This window comes from Salvelinus sp. IW2-2015, linkage group LG30, assembly GCF_002910315.2.
Source record: "Salvelinus sp. IW2-2015 linkage group LG30, ASM291031v2, whole genome shotgun sequence".
Taxonomy (NCBI): Eukaryota; Metazoa; Chordata; class Actinopteri; order Salmoniformes; family Salmonidae; genus Salvelinus; species Salvelinus sp. IW2-2015.
The window spans coordinates 4,844,939-4,862,006 of NC_036869.1; the positions used below are offsets into that span (position 1 = coordinate 4,844,939).

The following is a 17,068-nucleotide window of genomic DNA, read 5'->3' on the forward strand; positions in this document are numbered from 1 at the left end:
GTGTGTCTGCATTGTGTGTCTGTGTGTCTGTGTTTGAGACAAATGCGGAGTTCCCCCTACAGTGTGTGATGGGAGGGGGCAGCTGGCAGCCCCAGGCAGAGCAGAACAGTTGTAACAGCCCTGTCTGTCTGTCTGTCCGTCCCTCTGCCCGTGCTAGTAATAATGGCTCTTTGTGGGCTGCTGTTGTGTCCACAGCCTCTCACAGTGACCACGCCGTCACTCACCACAGCTGAAAACATGGCCGACCTCATAGACGGCTACTGTCGACTGGTAAACGGAGTCACCCAGTCCTTCATCATACGGCCGCAGAAAGGTACATCTTCCTCACACACACACACACTGTCTCAAAAACACACTAAGAAGTGTACTTGCGTATGTTTGGTAGCTTGTGTTTGTGTTAATTTTACTAGATGGTTTTCAAGACACACACACACTATCTCAGAAAGATAGTAGTTTACATTTGAGCTTGAGGTGTTTTGCTGCTGACATTTGTTAGGTAAGTCTCACACTGTCTGAAAAMATACTTCTACTAAGAAGTATTACTGTAATTGAAGTGTTTGGGTTTATGAGTGACATTACTTGGTTTTCAAGATTGCGTTGCGGCAGTGACGGTCACAGATTCACTCTGCCTTGGGTGATGTTGTCATTTGAGTCTAAATGGACTGCATTGTATTAGGCAATCACCATAACAGTAGGCAGTAGTGTGATTTCTTTCTGTTTACAAGGTTTCCAGTTGTAGCTTGATTTGGATCATGTATTGTTTTGGTCATGACTGCCCTGATATGTTTAGTAGTCGTTGTAGTTGAATTCACTTTCAATACCTTTATCAGTCTGAGAGAGATCTGGTATTTTCAACAAACACCTAGTCTTTTCTCGAGCAGTAAAGCATTAGAGATCTGTTTTTTGGGAGGGGCGTTATTAAGCATTTTTTGGAGATGGACTGCCTGCTTTTTCCTGTGTGGGAGGGAGGGAAGCAGGGGGAGCAGTGTGACTTACAGTAATGAGTGCATACAGTTCTCATACTGTTTCACATTGGTCCCCCGTGGGAGTCGAACCAACAACCCTAGCATTGCAAGCGCCAATGTTTTACCAACTGAGCAACACGGGACCGACTCCACCTCTTCCTTTTATTTCATCTTTTTTTAGTGGGTAGATCAGATTTAATATTGCAGATAGAGTGTAGCTTCCAGCAATGTAATTGTCTGCATCATTTCCAATCCCCCATATATTTTTGGGGTGAATATATGTATATATTTTCCTTTATTATTTTCTCCTAACCCTACCATCCCAATTGGAGTAAACTGATGGACAACAACACTTAGGCTTCTACTCCCAGTTTATACATACTAGTTACATTTGACAGACACTATTTTACAATAGTTCTCTTTTGTTTGTTTTTATTCCCATCCTTCAGCTCCACTCAACCCCTCCCATCTATCTTTTTTTTATTTGTCATATACTTTTCAACTGTGCTGTGATGTTTCATAAAAATTCTGAACCTTTCTATTCTCATAGATTCAACAGATTGTAAATTAAAGATAAATATTTTAGCTAAGAGTATTGGTATGTTATTGATCGATTGACTATGACTTTTTAATCACCCAGCAGTGCTATTTGCAGAGTTAGCTCCAGGTAAATGTTGTAATTCTTCAGCCATTCCTGAACCTGCGACCAAAAATAAGCTACATATGAACAGTACCAAAACTTAATGATCTAATGATTCTGTCTCTTCGCAGCAAAATCAGCAGAACTAGGATAGTTGTATCCCCCAAATATATAACATTTTATTAGTTGTGAGAATTTTGGATAATAATTTTAATTGAAAAACTCAAATTTTGGAATCCCACATCGTTTTGTGTAAGTTCATAAACCATGTGCCATGGAATCGGTACATTAAAAATCTCTTCCCAACTATTTTGCAATCTATATGGTAGAGCTGTCAATTTTTTGGTCCTTAAATGAAACCGGTATACTTTTTTATTTATCACAATTGTCTTTAGCCAATTTTGGTCTTTTAATGCGAGGCCGACAGACAAGTTCCAGATAACACTGTCACTTGGATTTTTGTATTCTGGTATTCAAGACGATGATGCTTTACGGTATATGCTTTGCTTAACAATATCTCTCATCTGTATTTTCAGAGGGAGAGAGAGCACTGCCTTCAATCCCCAAGTAAGTATCTGCCATACACTAAATGATTGTCAATGGGTATACTTTGAATGTTCATTCACGTAAAAATTATATATGATGGTGTTAACATAAAGAGCTGTGTAAGAAACAAACAAACAAAAATGCGGGAAAAAAACATCTGCTCAGTAAATCTATTTGTAGGACCCCTAGCGTCAGAGCTCCTATTGGTCCAGCACCTCCACACTAGATCCTTCCAAGACTGTTCTGTTCTCTTATTGGTTCAGCACCTCAACACTAGATGCTTCCAAGAAGAAGAGTGGCTCAGTGGAGGAGAATGATACTCAGCATAGTGTGGATGTTTTCCACATAACCCCAGAGATTATTTTCAGGAATATGCTGGATCCTCCTGGAGTTGCTGTGGATGCTGTTGATTTACTTGCTGGTTTTAGGTTAGGGAATTTCTCATGTTGATCCTCTCTGTCTCTAACCTTTACCCTTCAGGGTGCCCAACAATGAGAAGAGGATAGTAGAGGGGGTGGTCCGGAGCGCCGGGGTGCGTGCCATCTCTGTCTCAGGTAAGAGATCTGTGCCTCCTCAACATCGCTGACTGTTTTACTGTACTGGATATAGCTGGGCTATTGATGGAAGTCCATATATGGGCAGCTGCTGGAGAAAATATGACCATGCTTTTTTATCATATAATCCCAGTCAAGATAATTCCAGATGCTTCCTGTCCAATGATCTGTAAAGCCACTGGATATTATTACATATTAGATATCTAATACAGAACCCATCACATGAAATCCCTTACTTGGATGTGTGTGGGTATTGGGGTTTAATGATGCTCGATGATGGATAAACAGGCTATTATACTTTAGCCATTTATGAAAAGCGGGCAGAATTGATATGATTTAGGCCTAGTCTCTGTCAGCTCTAGTCTTTGTTGTTGATCCTAAGATATAGATGGTTAGTGCAATCACAGGACATGTTAAGCTTTCTCCACCGATTATTTCTGTAAGAGCAAGAACAGATGCCGGGCGTGTGTGTGGTGGTAACAGGAAATCAATTCAGCATGATAAGTAATGGTGAAGCTGAGTAATTCGGGGCTGAAGGGCTGTAACACCATGGCGGATAATAAACGTCATCTGCTGAGACAAACAGTCCAGGGCCAGGTCAGATTTAAGCTGTGTCCCAAATGGCACCATATTCCCTACATAGTAGTACACTATGTAGTAGTAGTACACTATGTAGTAGTAGTACACTATGTAGTAGTAGTAGTACACTATGTAGGGTTAATATGGTGCCTTTTGGGATGCATCCTTAACATGCCTGTGGATTAGCAAGTGGCAGGGGGAGTCAGTGCTAATGAGATGGGTAGAACGGGAGGGGATTGGCGGGTTGAGGAGGTTAACGGGGGCAGCAGGTGCCTCTATCTCTCTCTTCCCCATTCTATTTCTTTCTCTCTTTCCCCCCTTCTCCCTCTTCCCCAGTCTATCTCCTCCTCTCCCTCCCTATCTCTCTTTCCCTCCATCCCTCTGCCTCTCTCTCTTTCCCAGTCTATCTCTCTCTCCCTCCCTATCTCTCTCCCCCTCTCTTTCTCTCCATCTGCTCCTCTCTCTTTCTCTCCCTATCTCTCTCTCCCTCCCCCTCCATCCCTCTGCCTCTCTCTCTTTCCCAGTCTATCTCTCTCTCCCTCCCTATCTCTCTCCCGCTCTCTCCTTCCCCCTTCCCTCTGCCTCTCTCTCTTCCCCAGTCTATCTCTATCTCTCTTTCTCTTCTTTATCTCCTAAATGTCAGAGGATTGTGATGGAACTGCTGAATGTTAATAGCCTGGGGGCTCCAGTGACAGACAGATTAAGGCCTGATTGAAGGGGTTGGCCAGAGCCCTGTTAACTGACCAGAGGTTAGGGGTGTAGAGAGTCAGACATTATGGTATCAAAGAGATGCTTGTTTACTATGCTGCTGAGAGCGGAGAGCCTGGCACTGAGGTTGGGAGGTTCAGAGGGTGACATAGGGTGTCATTAAATGTCATAGGGTGTCATTAAATGTCATACGGTTTCATTAAATGTCATAGGGTGTCATTAAATGTCATAGGGTGTCATTAAATGTCATAGGGTGTCATTAAATGTCATAGGGTTTCATTAAATGTCATAGGGTTTCATTAAATGTCATAGGGTGTCATTAAAGTGTCATAGGGTGTCATTAAAGTGTCATAGGGTGTCATTAAAGTATCATTAAATTGTCATTAAAGTGCCATAGGGTGTCATTGGTGCCCTAGTGTGTCATTAAGTATCATAGGGTGTCATAGGGTGTCATTAAAGTGTCATAGGGTGTCATTCGTGCCATATGGTGTCATTAACTGCCATAGGGTGTTATAGGGTGTCATTGAGTCTCATAAGGTTTCAATAAATGTCATAGGGTGTTAGTGTCACAGGCTATCTAAGGATTCCTCAGCTCTCAAGGAGAAGGTGAATTATATGTATGGGAGTCAGTCATAGGGAACTATTATTTGATTGTAGCTACACAGTAATATGAAGGTTGAGAGGTGTTGTATTCACTTGTAGTATATTTTCACATATTTGGTTTAGAGTTTACTGGTGTGTTTCAAACTATATGGTTTGATTATTTTTGGGCATATTCTCACAGTAGGCCTATTTAACACACTTGTTTAAATGAAGTTCTTGAAACAAACCACAGGAGAAGTCTACTCTCTACTACTATCAGTAAATAATAGTAATACTGCTAGTTTCAGTTGCAGGCTATTTGAAACTGTTTTAGTTATTTTTTGTGAATATGTTTTAGCAATTTATTCAGACAGTTAGGAAGATCAGAGGGGGAGACAGGCAAGTGGAAGAAACCGTGAGCAAGGTGGGGATCGAACCCCGGTGTCCGGTGGGGAGTTGTATATGAGACTTATGCCGAGAAGTGTTACAACGACACCACAGCTCTGCACTTCATAGTTTTTTCGATATATGGCTGAAACCTCCAGTGACGATACATGAAGTGTTTGTGTTTATGTTCTGAGACCGTCCGAGTACCATGTTTACACCAGTTCTCCCTGATACCATCCGTCAATGCCATTTCTCAGAAAGAGGTCAGAGAGAAATTCCCTTAGGGACAGCAGCAGCTTGCTGCTCACASAAATCCAATATATTTAACTGAATTCATTCCAAATGTGTCAACGTACAGTTGTACACAAGACCTTTTGTAGAAGTGCGAATCAATTCCTTAGCCCTGGCTGCCATATCAGGCATAGCATAGTGAAGGACTTATTACTATGCTGTTGGTTGAAATGCAGAATTGCCATAAATTGAGTGAGGCTATAGTTCCCCTGTCGGCTTTGACTTCCCTGTTGGTATAGGAAAGAAGAGATTTATTCATATTATTATTGATGTATTTCATGTCGTTTCATAACAGACGTGCCATGACAGAGTGGTAATGATTTCTGAGGTGTAAATGGATATGTAGCATTTTGTCTGTAATATGGGGAAGCTTCGGACACCATCACACCAACATTTATCACTCCTTAACATATACACAAATGCTGTCTGCTGCTCAATGTGTGTTCTGTGGTGTTGGGTGAAGTTTCCCCTAGATGCAAATTTTGGGTCAGTTTTGCATTTTCCCCACTAATGGTAAAAGTTAGGATTGAGGGAGGGGAAGCTGATTCTAGATCTGTACCTAGGAGAAACTTCACCCCGGAGCTGTTTCTGTCAGAAGAACTATTAGTCTCTTTTTCTCACCATCTCTCCCGCTCTGTCATCCCTCTCTCTGATTGGCTGAAGATTCGGTGAACTCTGGGACCCCTACGCCTCCTAAACCTGCTAAAGCCAGGCGCTTTCTCCTTCCTTTCGTCTTCTGTGCCCATGACTCTCCGCCAAAGGGTACCACTGCTCTGATTGGCTGACTCGACTGACTCTGCTTTCTGTTTTGCTCTGACTAACCCTGTCTGCCCCACTGTCCCCAAATCCCCAACACTCACACAACACGTGTGTAGGGGAACTGGGGGGACGAAAGTTCTGGTGTGAAGTGCACTAAAATCTCTCTAAAATGACTGACAAAGCAACACCTACAATGGCCAAAAAGAACTAGCCTGTCGGGAAAAAGTTTGGAAACTGTGTTAAGAAGGAACATGTCTAGTGAATGAGATGAAGTACATACCCTATCTCTGACGTGTCTGAGAATAAAAAACATTGAAACTGATCCCGTTTTCCAAGACAGTGAGTCCCCATTTTTTATTTTCCAGGATGCGTGTCGTCTGCTGATTGTAGTCGAGCCATGGCCCGCAAATCAATAGAGCATGCATCCCAAATGACACCCCATTCCCTATATAGCGCACTACTTTTGACCTGAGCCCTATGGGTCTTGGTTAAAAGTACTGCACTATATAGGGAATAGGGTGCCATTAGGGATGTATATAGAGCCTGACGGGGCTGTATCTGGGCTGATCGCGCAGGTATCTGGTTGATCCACAGCCAGGTTCAAGATGCTGTAAGCATCAGACCACCAGACTCTTAAAGACACCCTTTAATAGCTGTACATCTAATTTAACAACCATTTGTTTATCTTGCTAAAATGACACCAGTGATTTATATGTCCCTATCATTTTAGGTCGATTTTGTCAAACTGAGTTTATGCCCTTGTACAAGGATAATGTGTCAAAAAAAGTATCTAACTAACAAAGTTAACCAATACTGACTTCTGGAKATGTGACTTCTGTCCTGCCCGCTGTCACCTGTTTAACAGCTTCGTATTGGTACATGCTTCTGTCTCAGCTGTTTAACAGCTTCCTATTAGCTCACGTTCCTGTCCGTCACAGTGGCCCATGCTAAGAATAGCCAATGAACTCCACTGACCCCCTTCCGAACAATGCTGGCTGAAGTTCACTACTCTGGCTGTCCCCTCAACCAAACTGAATCAGGTTCCACACATTCCAACAACAGACTAATTCAATTTAAAGTAGAAGCTTAGAAAATAAAATACTTTCCCACTTATACTGAATAAAAGCATGGATTGGATACACTTGTGAAGTTCCCAGTCCCTGCTTGTTTTGAGGGAGTGTGGGTCACGGTAACAATCATTAAACCCATTTTGAATTAATTATGCTGTGTCTTTTATACTTTTCATATCTTTCTATGGTGTGTAACCTCTCCCGCTCTCTTTCTCTCCCTCTCCCTTCCTCCCTCTCTCTCTCCCTCCCTCTCTCTCTCTGTTTGGCATGCTCTCCTTGGACCTGCAGAGGATTGTAGTGGGGATGGTAAAGTTTGCTTTTTAATATTTCTCTCCATTCCTTCCTGTCACCTGCTACTAACTCACTGGGGTCATGGGGGATTCAGGGGGTTGTGGGTTGTGTTGTGTGTGTATCACTCATGAATCATATCAATCAAATGAATCATGAATCAAATTACATGGATCTGTTTTTATCTATCTGCTTGTAGAGGTTTGTCATTAGTAATGCACTAATCATGCAATAGACCTGATTGGAGTTAGGGAAACAATGTAACAGTTAACGTTTCTAGAAAATTTGCTGAAATCTGTCTTAGCTGCAGTGGTCCCTGTGATTCAAATCGATTTAGTCTGATTGAGCCTGTCTGGGGTGCCAAATTGACAGTTTGCACTTTTAGGACTATTCTGTTGGTCCCAAGGTGCCAGGCAAGCTCAATCAAGCACAGTTGAAAGTATTTGAAATAAAACAAATACTAGTTGACCCCAGGTCTGGTCTGTCCCACGCTCTGGAACTGTATCCACAGAGAGTCTCAGAGTAAGATCAGTTGTGCCTTTTTTATTATAATGAATAAGATTAGATGGGGGGGTGGCTCCTACTCTGAGTGGCTTTTTGAATACATTCCCTGCTGTCTGCCTGCGTCTTTAAGGGCCCTGCTCCCAGCCCTCTCCCAGCTCGGCCTCATAAAGAGAGCTGAGTTTGGCGAGCTCCGTGGCACCGCGGCATTCCTGTCTAAAACGGGCCGTCTGATGGCTAGCTACATACTACACAGAGTCTGCTGGTCATTTTTCCCTAAGAGGAACAGCAGCCAAGACGGCACAACTAGCGTATTACCATTTTAGATCAAGTCAAGACTGGACATCAAGCGGCCGTTCACATACTGTAAACACCTAAATCTGTTTATCTAGGGGACTGGGAACGGCTTCTCTCTTTCTCACTCTCTCTCTTTCTCACTCTCTCTCTCTCTTTCTTTCCTAAAAAAAAAAGAAGTGAATAACTGGTTCCATCCCTCCCTGGTCTCCACATCCCCTCCTCTTTCTCCCTTACCCAGAAGCCCATCTGTACTGCTAAGCTCTGATCAGACAGACCGACGGAGCAGACAGATATGGCTGAAACTGTGCAAGTTGGAAACGGACATGCTTGTGTTTCTGTGTGTACTGTATGAGAGAGTGTGTGGACGAGAGAGAGAGAGAGATAGAGCGCGTGTCTTGCCCATGTGTCCAGCAGTGTAGGAGTTTGCAGAGGAGCACTTGCTGTCTGACTCGCATGTTTATTTTCAGCTTGCTCTAGTTACTTGTGTGGAAGGATATACGTATCTAGCTAGCTGCATCTGTGTGTATCCGTCTCAGACAGTGTGTGTGTGTGTGTGTGTGTGTGACTGGACTTGACCAGTAGACTGACCACGAGGCTGTTGTGTTTCTGCAGAGACGGATGACTATGCTGAGATTATAGACGAAGACGATACCTACACCATGCCCTCAAGTAAGTGCAGCTCTATGCTCCCTAGTAGTAATACACTATGTTGATCTTAATGTGTGCCCTGCTAATATGTTGTCCAGACTGTCTCGAGGGATACAGTCCAGATGTGTTTTTATCCATCTCTCTCCCTCTTTCTCTCTCGATCTCCTTTTTCTAGCTTTTTGTCTCTCTCTCTCGTTCTTTCTCTTTTTCTATCTGTCTCTCTCTCTCTCTCTCTTTCTTTCTTTCTCTCCTTGTCTCTCTTTCTGTCTCTCTCTCGTTCTTTCTCTCTTTCTATCTGTCTCTCTCTCTTTCTTTCTTTCTCTCCTTGTCTCTCTTTCTGTCTCTCTCTCTCTCTCGTTCTTTCTCTCTTTCTATCTATCTATCTGTCTCTCTCTCTCTCTCTCTCTTTCTTTCTTTCTTTCTCTCCTTGTCTCTCTTTCTGTCTCTCTCTCTCATTCTTTCTCTCTTTGTCTCTATCGCTCTCGTTCTTTCTCTTTGTTTCTCTCGTTCTCTCTTTGTCTCTCTTTCTAGCTGTCTCTCTCTCTTTGTCTCTCCCTCGTGTTCTTTCTCTTCGTCCTTCTCTTATCTAAATTCCTTTGACTGTGGCCCGGGTGCTGTATGGTGATCTGTTTTCTCAGGCTCTGTGTGTTTGTTGATGTGGCTAGTGGATATGTTAGTTTCTACTTCCCAGATACCCCACACACGCTGCCTGTGTGTGTCCTTTATCGAAACGTAACGAGATTGTTTTGTGTACACAAAGTTTGGTTGTCATGGTGACGGTGTAAGTCTATACACATACTGTAACGGGATAGTCACGTATTCTTATTGAGGATCTTTCATTTCCCAGCACTTCCATTCATTTATATTCCTGCTGTCCAAATCAGATACTGATTCTGTTCCATTAGGATTCACTGATAGTCCAAGAACATATCTATGGAATGCTTAGTAGTACYTCATCAGTGAAATCCTTTTACTTGTCACAAATGTTCATTATATGGAATAGTCATGTCAGTGAGTAGTCATCAGGACGGAAAGAGACACGTGCCCTTTGAGTGTACTGGAGTGAAAGAATGAGTTAGTCATAGAGTTATAATCACTAGAATGGACAAAGCACCTTAGACCATGGTACACCCATAGGCGCCAGCCTTGAGTTTAATTTTAATTTCCGTTCTAGTTATTGTAATTATATGTCTCCAGTAACCCTAGTCCTTTCTTTGGTGGCCATGATGCCAGGTCTCGTGGGATCATATGAGCCTGGAACACAATAGCCCCTGCAGTGGTGTAGGTTGTGTCGCAAATGGCACCCTATTCCCTACATAGTGCACTACTTTTGGCCAGAGCCCTATGGGCCCTGGTCAAACGTAGTGCACTATATTGGGAATAGGGTGCCATTTGGGACAGAGCCATAGAGTGCAGCTAATTCACCAGGTTGTGGAGTGGTCTGGGCCAGCTGACTAATAAGACAGTCTGGTTGTGAAACAAAAAGTTATTCTGTAACAAGGAGCTCTGTATATGGAGACGGAGGAGTCCCATCTCATGCTAACACTCGAGACCTGAGCTCTCTCCATTCAAACAAGTGGTCCATCTAGCATCTGTAGGTTTCTTCATACCACATGGGGATTTGAGTGCCACTGAGTCCCACCGGGCCTATACCCAATAAATAATCTGAGTCCCAAATGGCACCCTATTCCCAGTTTAGTGCGCTACTTCTGACCAGGGCCCATAGGAATTAGAATAGAGTGCCATCTGAGAGGCAGCCTAAGATAACACGTTTATCCATTTCTAGATGATCAAGTTCTAATGTGACACGTGTGGCTTTCTAGCACATATTCTTGTTCTACAGGATAATCTGTTTTTCCCCATTGACACCCATCTCTGTGCACTCACAAGTTGGTTCTTTTAAAACCACATAACATCTATTCCCCTCGGTCTTACTTTCTAACGTGTGTGTTTGTTCTGTTGCGAATGGTTTCTAAAAGCCACCTCTCTTTATCCTAACCGCCCAGCAGTGAGCTATGGAGTAGATGAAGGTAACGCTGCCTCTCTCTTTCTGTTTGTCTCTCTGTTTTCTGTCTGTAATTGTGCTTGTGTACTGTATTAGAACGGCTCATTCAACTCTTCTACTGGATGTATTTCATAGGTTTAGTAACCTACTGGTCATCTTAAAATCAAATCATTTCCCTCTAAAATGAAAGTTTGACAGACTCAGCCATAGGCCTCCATCCCAAATGGATCGGAATTGTTTCATTTCATCAGCTTAGAGGGTTCTGGTCTTTTTCACTCCATTCAAACCCCTGAAAAACGTTGAATTTGAAGTGAACTATCATTTTAATACTGTTTGCTGAAACCAAGTAAAATATCTCACTAGCTGTGAGATGAAGCAATCTCATCCATTCAGTACCAGAGTTCAATGCGTCTTCAATAGTGATTGTTCAATTGGCTTATTTATTTATTTTTCATGTTGATGTGTTTCTTCCTTGGTTTTTCTTTAATTTCACCATTGCTTGAACGTTTTGTTGTGAAATTCCATTTATAATTTAGTTTTGTTTGTTAAGTGTCTGTCTGAAGAGATTGTGCAATCGTCTTAATTGGATTAGAGCGTCTGGTAAATTACTAAAATGGATACAGTCAATCAAACCCAAGTGGTAGCCTGTTGTAATTTGAAATCCACAGGGAGGAACCAAARATATCAAGTACTATGTCTGTTGACATCACCACAGCCTGATCATTTTATGTTGTTGTGTGCATGTCCTTGCCTGTTGGTGGGTGTGAATTGCCTTATACAGATAAATACAGTATTTCATACAGTATTACCATCTACTGCAGTGAAAACACAGCCAAGGAATCTTGCTGTTATTATTAACAACCAAAAAAGGCCTCATCAACACACACACACACAGATCAGCATAGTGGTGAGTCATTCACCCTGTAAAAGTCAGTGTAACTAACAGGAGTTATCTCTCCCTCCCCAGCCAGGGACTATGAGAGTCAGTGGAACTAACAGGAGTTATCTCTCCCTCCCCAGCCAGGGACTATGAGTCAGTGGAACTAACAGGAGTTATCTCTCCCTCCCCAGCCAGGGACTATGAGAGTCAGTGTAACTAACAGGAGTTATCTCTCCCTCCCCAGCCAGGGACTATGAGAGTCAGTGTAACTAACAGGAGTTATCTCTCCCTCCCCAGCCAGGACTATGAGAGTCAGTGTAACTAACAGGAGTTATCTCTCCCTCCCCAGCCAGGGACTATGAGAGTCAGTGTAACTAACAGGAGTTATCTCTCCCTCCCCAGCCAGGGACTATGAGAGTCATGTAACTAACAGAGTTATCTCTCCCTCCCCAGCCAGGACTATGAGAGTCAGTGTAACTAACAGGAGTTATCTCTCCCTCCCCAGCAGGGACTATGAGAGTCAATGTAACTAATCAGGATTATCTCTCCCTCCCCAGCCAGGGACTATGAGAGTCAGTGTAACTAACAGGAGTTATCTCTCCCTCCCCAGCCAGGGACTATGAGATCCAGAGAGACAGGATAGAGCTGGGACGCTGCATCGGTGAGGGACAGTTTGGAGACGTCCACCAGGGAGTGTACAACAGCCCGGTAAATAGTACTGTAACAAAGAAATAGCACTGCAACTGTCTGGCTAAATGCAGCCTAAGCATCTCCCCTCTCACCCTCAGTCCTCACGTGTTCCTTTCAATTCCACCCCTGTTACTGTCTAGCTAAACACATCTGGCCTCTTATTTAGGGTCTGAATTGTCATGATATTGGCCACTACCAGTAATGCACACACAAACAAATCCAATATTTTCTCTAATTTCTCTTCCAGGAGAATCCCACTCTAAACGTGGCCATTAAAACATGCAAGAACTGCACGTCGGACAGCGTGCGTGAGAAGTTCCTTCAGGAAGCACGTGAGTGTGCTGAGATGTAGTGCTGCGTCGCTGTCATGGGCCTGATGATGACTGCAGCTGCTGCTGATTGCCATGTACACACACACACGCTGCCTGATTGTACTCTCAGGTTTCTTTGCTCGCTGGGTTTACACGGTTCACAGACTGTTGAGGGAGGAATATGTCCTGTTTAAGGAAGCCGGTAACTGTAAACATTGGCTTCGTCACATATTTCACCCTATTCCCTACATATGAGGCTCTGGTCAAATGTAGTGCACTATGTAGAGAATAGGGTGCCATTTGGGACTCATATATTGACAGTGTTTGTACTGAGAACAGTGGCATTTGAGCCCCCATGTGTTAGACCTATCCCAGGGAGCGTTTTGTCTCTTTCCACTCGATCTAAACTGTTCTGTGAAATCCTCACACCCCTTTGTGATGTATGTGTTCCTCAGTGACCATGCGTCAGTTCGACCACCCCCACATAGTGAAGCTGATTGGTGTGATCACAGAAAACCCAGTGTGGATCATCATGGAGCTTTGCACGATGGGAGAGGTGAGGCGACCAGGAGTTTATTTGGATCAGTACGTACAGTAGGTGTTGTTGAACTTCTTGTCATTCTTGTAATAAATGGGAGAACACAGAACACATTTGGGAACAGGGCCAAAGTTTCTCTATCATTCCTGCTGTCATCCCTCTATCTCTGTCAAAACAAAGAGGATATCTTGTATCTTATCGATGTTTTAATCTCTTCCAGTTGAGGTCATTTTTACAAGTAAGGAAGTACAACCTGGACCTATCAACGTTGATCCTGTTCTCCCACCAGCTCAGCACAGCTTTGGCCTACCTGGAGAGCAAACGCTTTGTCCATAGGTAAGACCATCACCCACTTTAACAGCTGTTATTTAGCTTTACAGAGGCAATATAATATTACGTTTTTGACACTTTCTAATATATTTTTTGGTGCCACGCTGTCAAAATACCCATGCTTTCCAGGATTCCTACTCATGGTGTATGTGTGTATCTCCTCAGGGACATTGCTGCCAGGAACGTGCTAGTGTCTTCCACAGACTGTGTGATGCTGGGAGACTTTGGCCTCTCCCGCTACATGGAAGACTCCTCCTACTACAAAGGTACAAACCACAGAGAGAGATAGAGGACGCTAGTGCCCAAAAGCCTGTTTTAGCATGGGCAGCGCCATAATGGGACAGATACAATGATGCCATGTCTATGGTACAAACATACGGGCTTCCAGGCTGATGTTTTACCACCATCTGCTGGTTGTGAAAGCTATTGCAGGCTATCAAAATGTTGAACTCCAGGGTAAAGTTTCCCCCCTTAGTGCAAATCTAGGATTAGCTTGCCCTCCACCAATCCTAACCTTAACCATTAGTGTGGGAAATACAAAACTGACCCAAGATCAGCATCTAGGGGAAACTTCACCCAACTAAAATGTTGACAGTCTATTGCTTAACTGGGTTTTCAGCTTCCAAAGGGAAACTGCCAATCAAATGGATGGCTCCAGAGTCCATCAACTTCAGACGCTTTACCTCAGCCAGCGACGTGTGGATGTTTGGTGAGTTTGGCAGCTACAAATAATGCTTATCCTAGCGATCAACGTGTGTGGTGTGTGTGTGTGTGTGTGTGTGTGTGTGTGTGTGTGTGTGTGTGTGTGTGTGTGTGTTGTGTGGTGTGTGTGTGTGTGTGTGTGGTGTGTGTGTGTGTGTGTGTGTGTGTGTGGTGTCCGTGTCGCGCACGCGCCGTCCTGCTGTGTGTACGCGCGTCTGTGTGTACTTGTGTGTTTGTGTCTGTCTGTGGTGTTATATCTAGAGCACCTCCCCTCCAGGTGTGTGTATGTGGGAGATCCTCATGTACGGTATCAAGCCCTTCCAGGGGGTAAAGAACAATGATGTCATCGGGCGGATAGAGAACGGAGAGCGTCTGGCCATGCCCCACAACTGTCCCCCCACCCTGTACAGCCTGATGACCAAGTGCTGGGCCTACGACCCCAGCAAGAGACCCCGCTTCACAGAGCTCAAAACCCAGCTCAGGTCAGTACCCCTGAGGGGAGAAGTTCAGGTCATGCCAGTGTTGTTTTACACACGTTTTCCCTCCTTCATAACTCTGGAAGAATGATATTCAACATTGCTACTCAAGAGGTCACTGTTTCATGTATTAAAGTATAGGACACTTCAGTAAAGTTTGGAAACAGTGTGGTCTCCGCTACTTAAGTTGTAGTCCACATAAGAGGCAACAGGTGGATGCCATATTCCCAATAGAAGTGCATTGAGTGCTGATAATTCCTAGTTTCTATCATGTCAGTCAAATCCATGGCAGCTGGATAAAGTGGGATGTATGTAGTATTTATTTTAGTTTAACTGAAGCAAGGCCACAGACGAGGGTGTGTGTGGGTAAATTACTGTGGGTAGGCTTCGACTGCGTCCCGGATGGCACCCTATTCCCTATATAGCACACTACTTTAGACCAGAGCCCTTTGGGCCCATTTGGGATGCAGCCCTTGTGTGGTGGATTTATTGCCTACCCATCACATGGGCCATTTGCCTTAGTATATAAAAATGTGTCTGTCTGTCTGTCCGTCGATAAAGCCCTACGGATGTGAGCCACTCTCCTGTTAACTTTAGACTCACTGAACTGTGACTCGTGTCCCTACTAGATAATAGTTCCCATTGGACCCATAGTCCCCACAGTCCCCATAGCCCTATGTTGAGCAGTATGTATGTTTTGGGAGAGGGAGAGACAGAGGGAGAGTACTGTGTATAGTAGGTATGTGGTTGGTTGTCTGTAGAGAAAGGAGATACCTAGTCAGTAGCACAACAGAATGCATTCAACCGAAATGTGTCTTCCACATTTAACCCAACCCCTCTGAATCAGAGAGGTGCAGGGGGCTGTCTTAATCCACAGCGCCCGGGGAGCAGTTGTTGGGGTTTAAGTGCCTTTTCTCAAGGGCAGAACGGCAGATTTTTCTACCTTGCTGGCTCGGGGATTCGATACCAGCAGCCTTTCAGTTACTGGCCCTAACGCTCTTAAACCGCTAGGCTACCTGTATCCAAAGTCTTTGCTGTGTTTGGGTGATAGTTACCATGTCACTGGATTCATTTAACTGTACGAAGATATGTCTGACACGTGTGGGTGTGCGTGCTGGTTTCCTGTGTACGTGCGTCTGTGTGTGCCATCATGAGCGAGACTCTTCGTGTTCCATTTTGAGCTCTTGGGTACATTGTCTCTAGTCTAACCCATAGTAACACAACCTTAGATCCAGAATGCACCGGGAGAGAAAGGAAACACAGGGCAGCAGAGATTCCAGTGAGCACCCGTCAAGGCTCCTGGGATATCCACTTTGTCTGTTGCTGTCTTTGACCAATTAAGGGCCAAAGAGTAAGGTACACCAAGTTTTACTACCACTGTGAAGGCATTCATAGTGTGTCTTAAGGACAGCGCTTCCTTACAATCGCCTCTCCTCTAGCCAAACCCTGGGTTGCATTCATTATGTACCAAACGGAAGAAAACTGAGTGAAACGGGGCCAGACTACCTGAACTTGTCCAATAAGAAACACTGTTTTTGTTATGTTGCGAAACGTTTTGCTACGTTGTTCCCTAATGAATACGACCCTGATATTTAGTTCCACAGCATCATTCTTCCCAGTCAATCCAATCCAGTGAAGGCTGGCTGGCTGATAAGCTGTCTGGCTGGGGGCCAACCACAACAGGCTGCCCAGGGCAGAGGGAGGAAGGAGGGGGAAGCTAGGGGAGGTGGATGGGGTGAGCTGGAGCTAGCAGTCTCTGATAAAGTGAGTTTAGTAAAACAGTGCAGAACTTACCAGGCTCCTGCTAGACTCTCACACACCTCCACTGCAGGCTGGGGATGTGACCACGGAGCTGGTGGTTCATCTGTTCTGGTGGAGGATGGGCTCTCAGAAGCATAAACTCTGGGGGATGAGCGTTTTCCTGTAAGGTAAATTGGATGTAGGGTCGAATGATGGATGATCGGATGATGTCATTAATGGATTCATAGATGGATTTGGGAACCTGGCAACGGATACAGATAATCGATTTGCCCAACAAACAAAATAAATCACATTTGCAATGCAGCTCGTCTGTGATAGGAACATGATTGCGTTTCAGGCTACAGTAATTGCGATGATTTTGTTGAAATGTTCAGTCTTTTTTATGAATTGATGTTAGGTGTGCTAAGCTGTTGTGTGTGTGTGTGTGTTGCCTGCAGTACTATCCTAGAGGAGGAGAAGGCCCAGCAGGAGGAGAGACTAAGGATGGAGATGAGACGTCAGGTCACTGTGTCCTGGGACTCAGGGGGCTCAGACGAGGCCCCCCCTAAAGTAAGAACCCT

The 17,068-nt window shown here is 44.1% G+C and overlaps 1 protein-coding gene across 1 annotated transcript in view; it reads left to right on the top strand.

Annotated features, from left to right (window-relative positions):
* LOC111955029 (focal adhesion kinase 1-like) overlaps positions 1–17,068 on the top strand; it is a 107,704-nt gene that overhangs the window by 66,480 nt on the left and 24,156 nt on the right. The window contains 15 exon segments of the mRNA XM_070436024.1: positions 105–313; positions 2,142–2,172; positions 2,632–2,705; positions 5,916–6,014; positions 7,370–7,387; positions 8,780–8,836; positions 10,825–10,845; positions 12,311–12,408; positions 12,638–12,722; positions 13,157–13,257; positions 13,460–13,575; positions 13,735–13,835; positions 14,189–14,278; positions 14,549–14,753; positions 16,946–17,057. Of these exon segments, the coding sequence (XP_070292125.1) occupies positions 105–313; positions 2,142–2,172; positions 2,632–2,705; positions 5,916–6,014; positions 7,370–7,387; positions 8,780–8,836; positions 10,825–10,845; positions 12,311–12,408; positions 12,638–12,722; positions 13,157–13,257; positions 13,460–13,575; positions 13,735–13,835; positions 14,189–14,278; positions 14,549–14,753; positions 16,946–17,057 (1,417 nt within the window).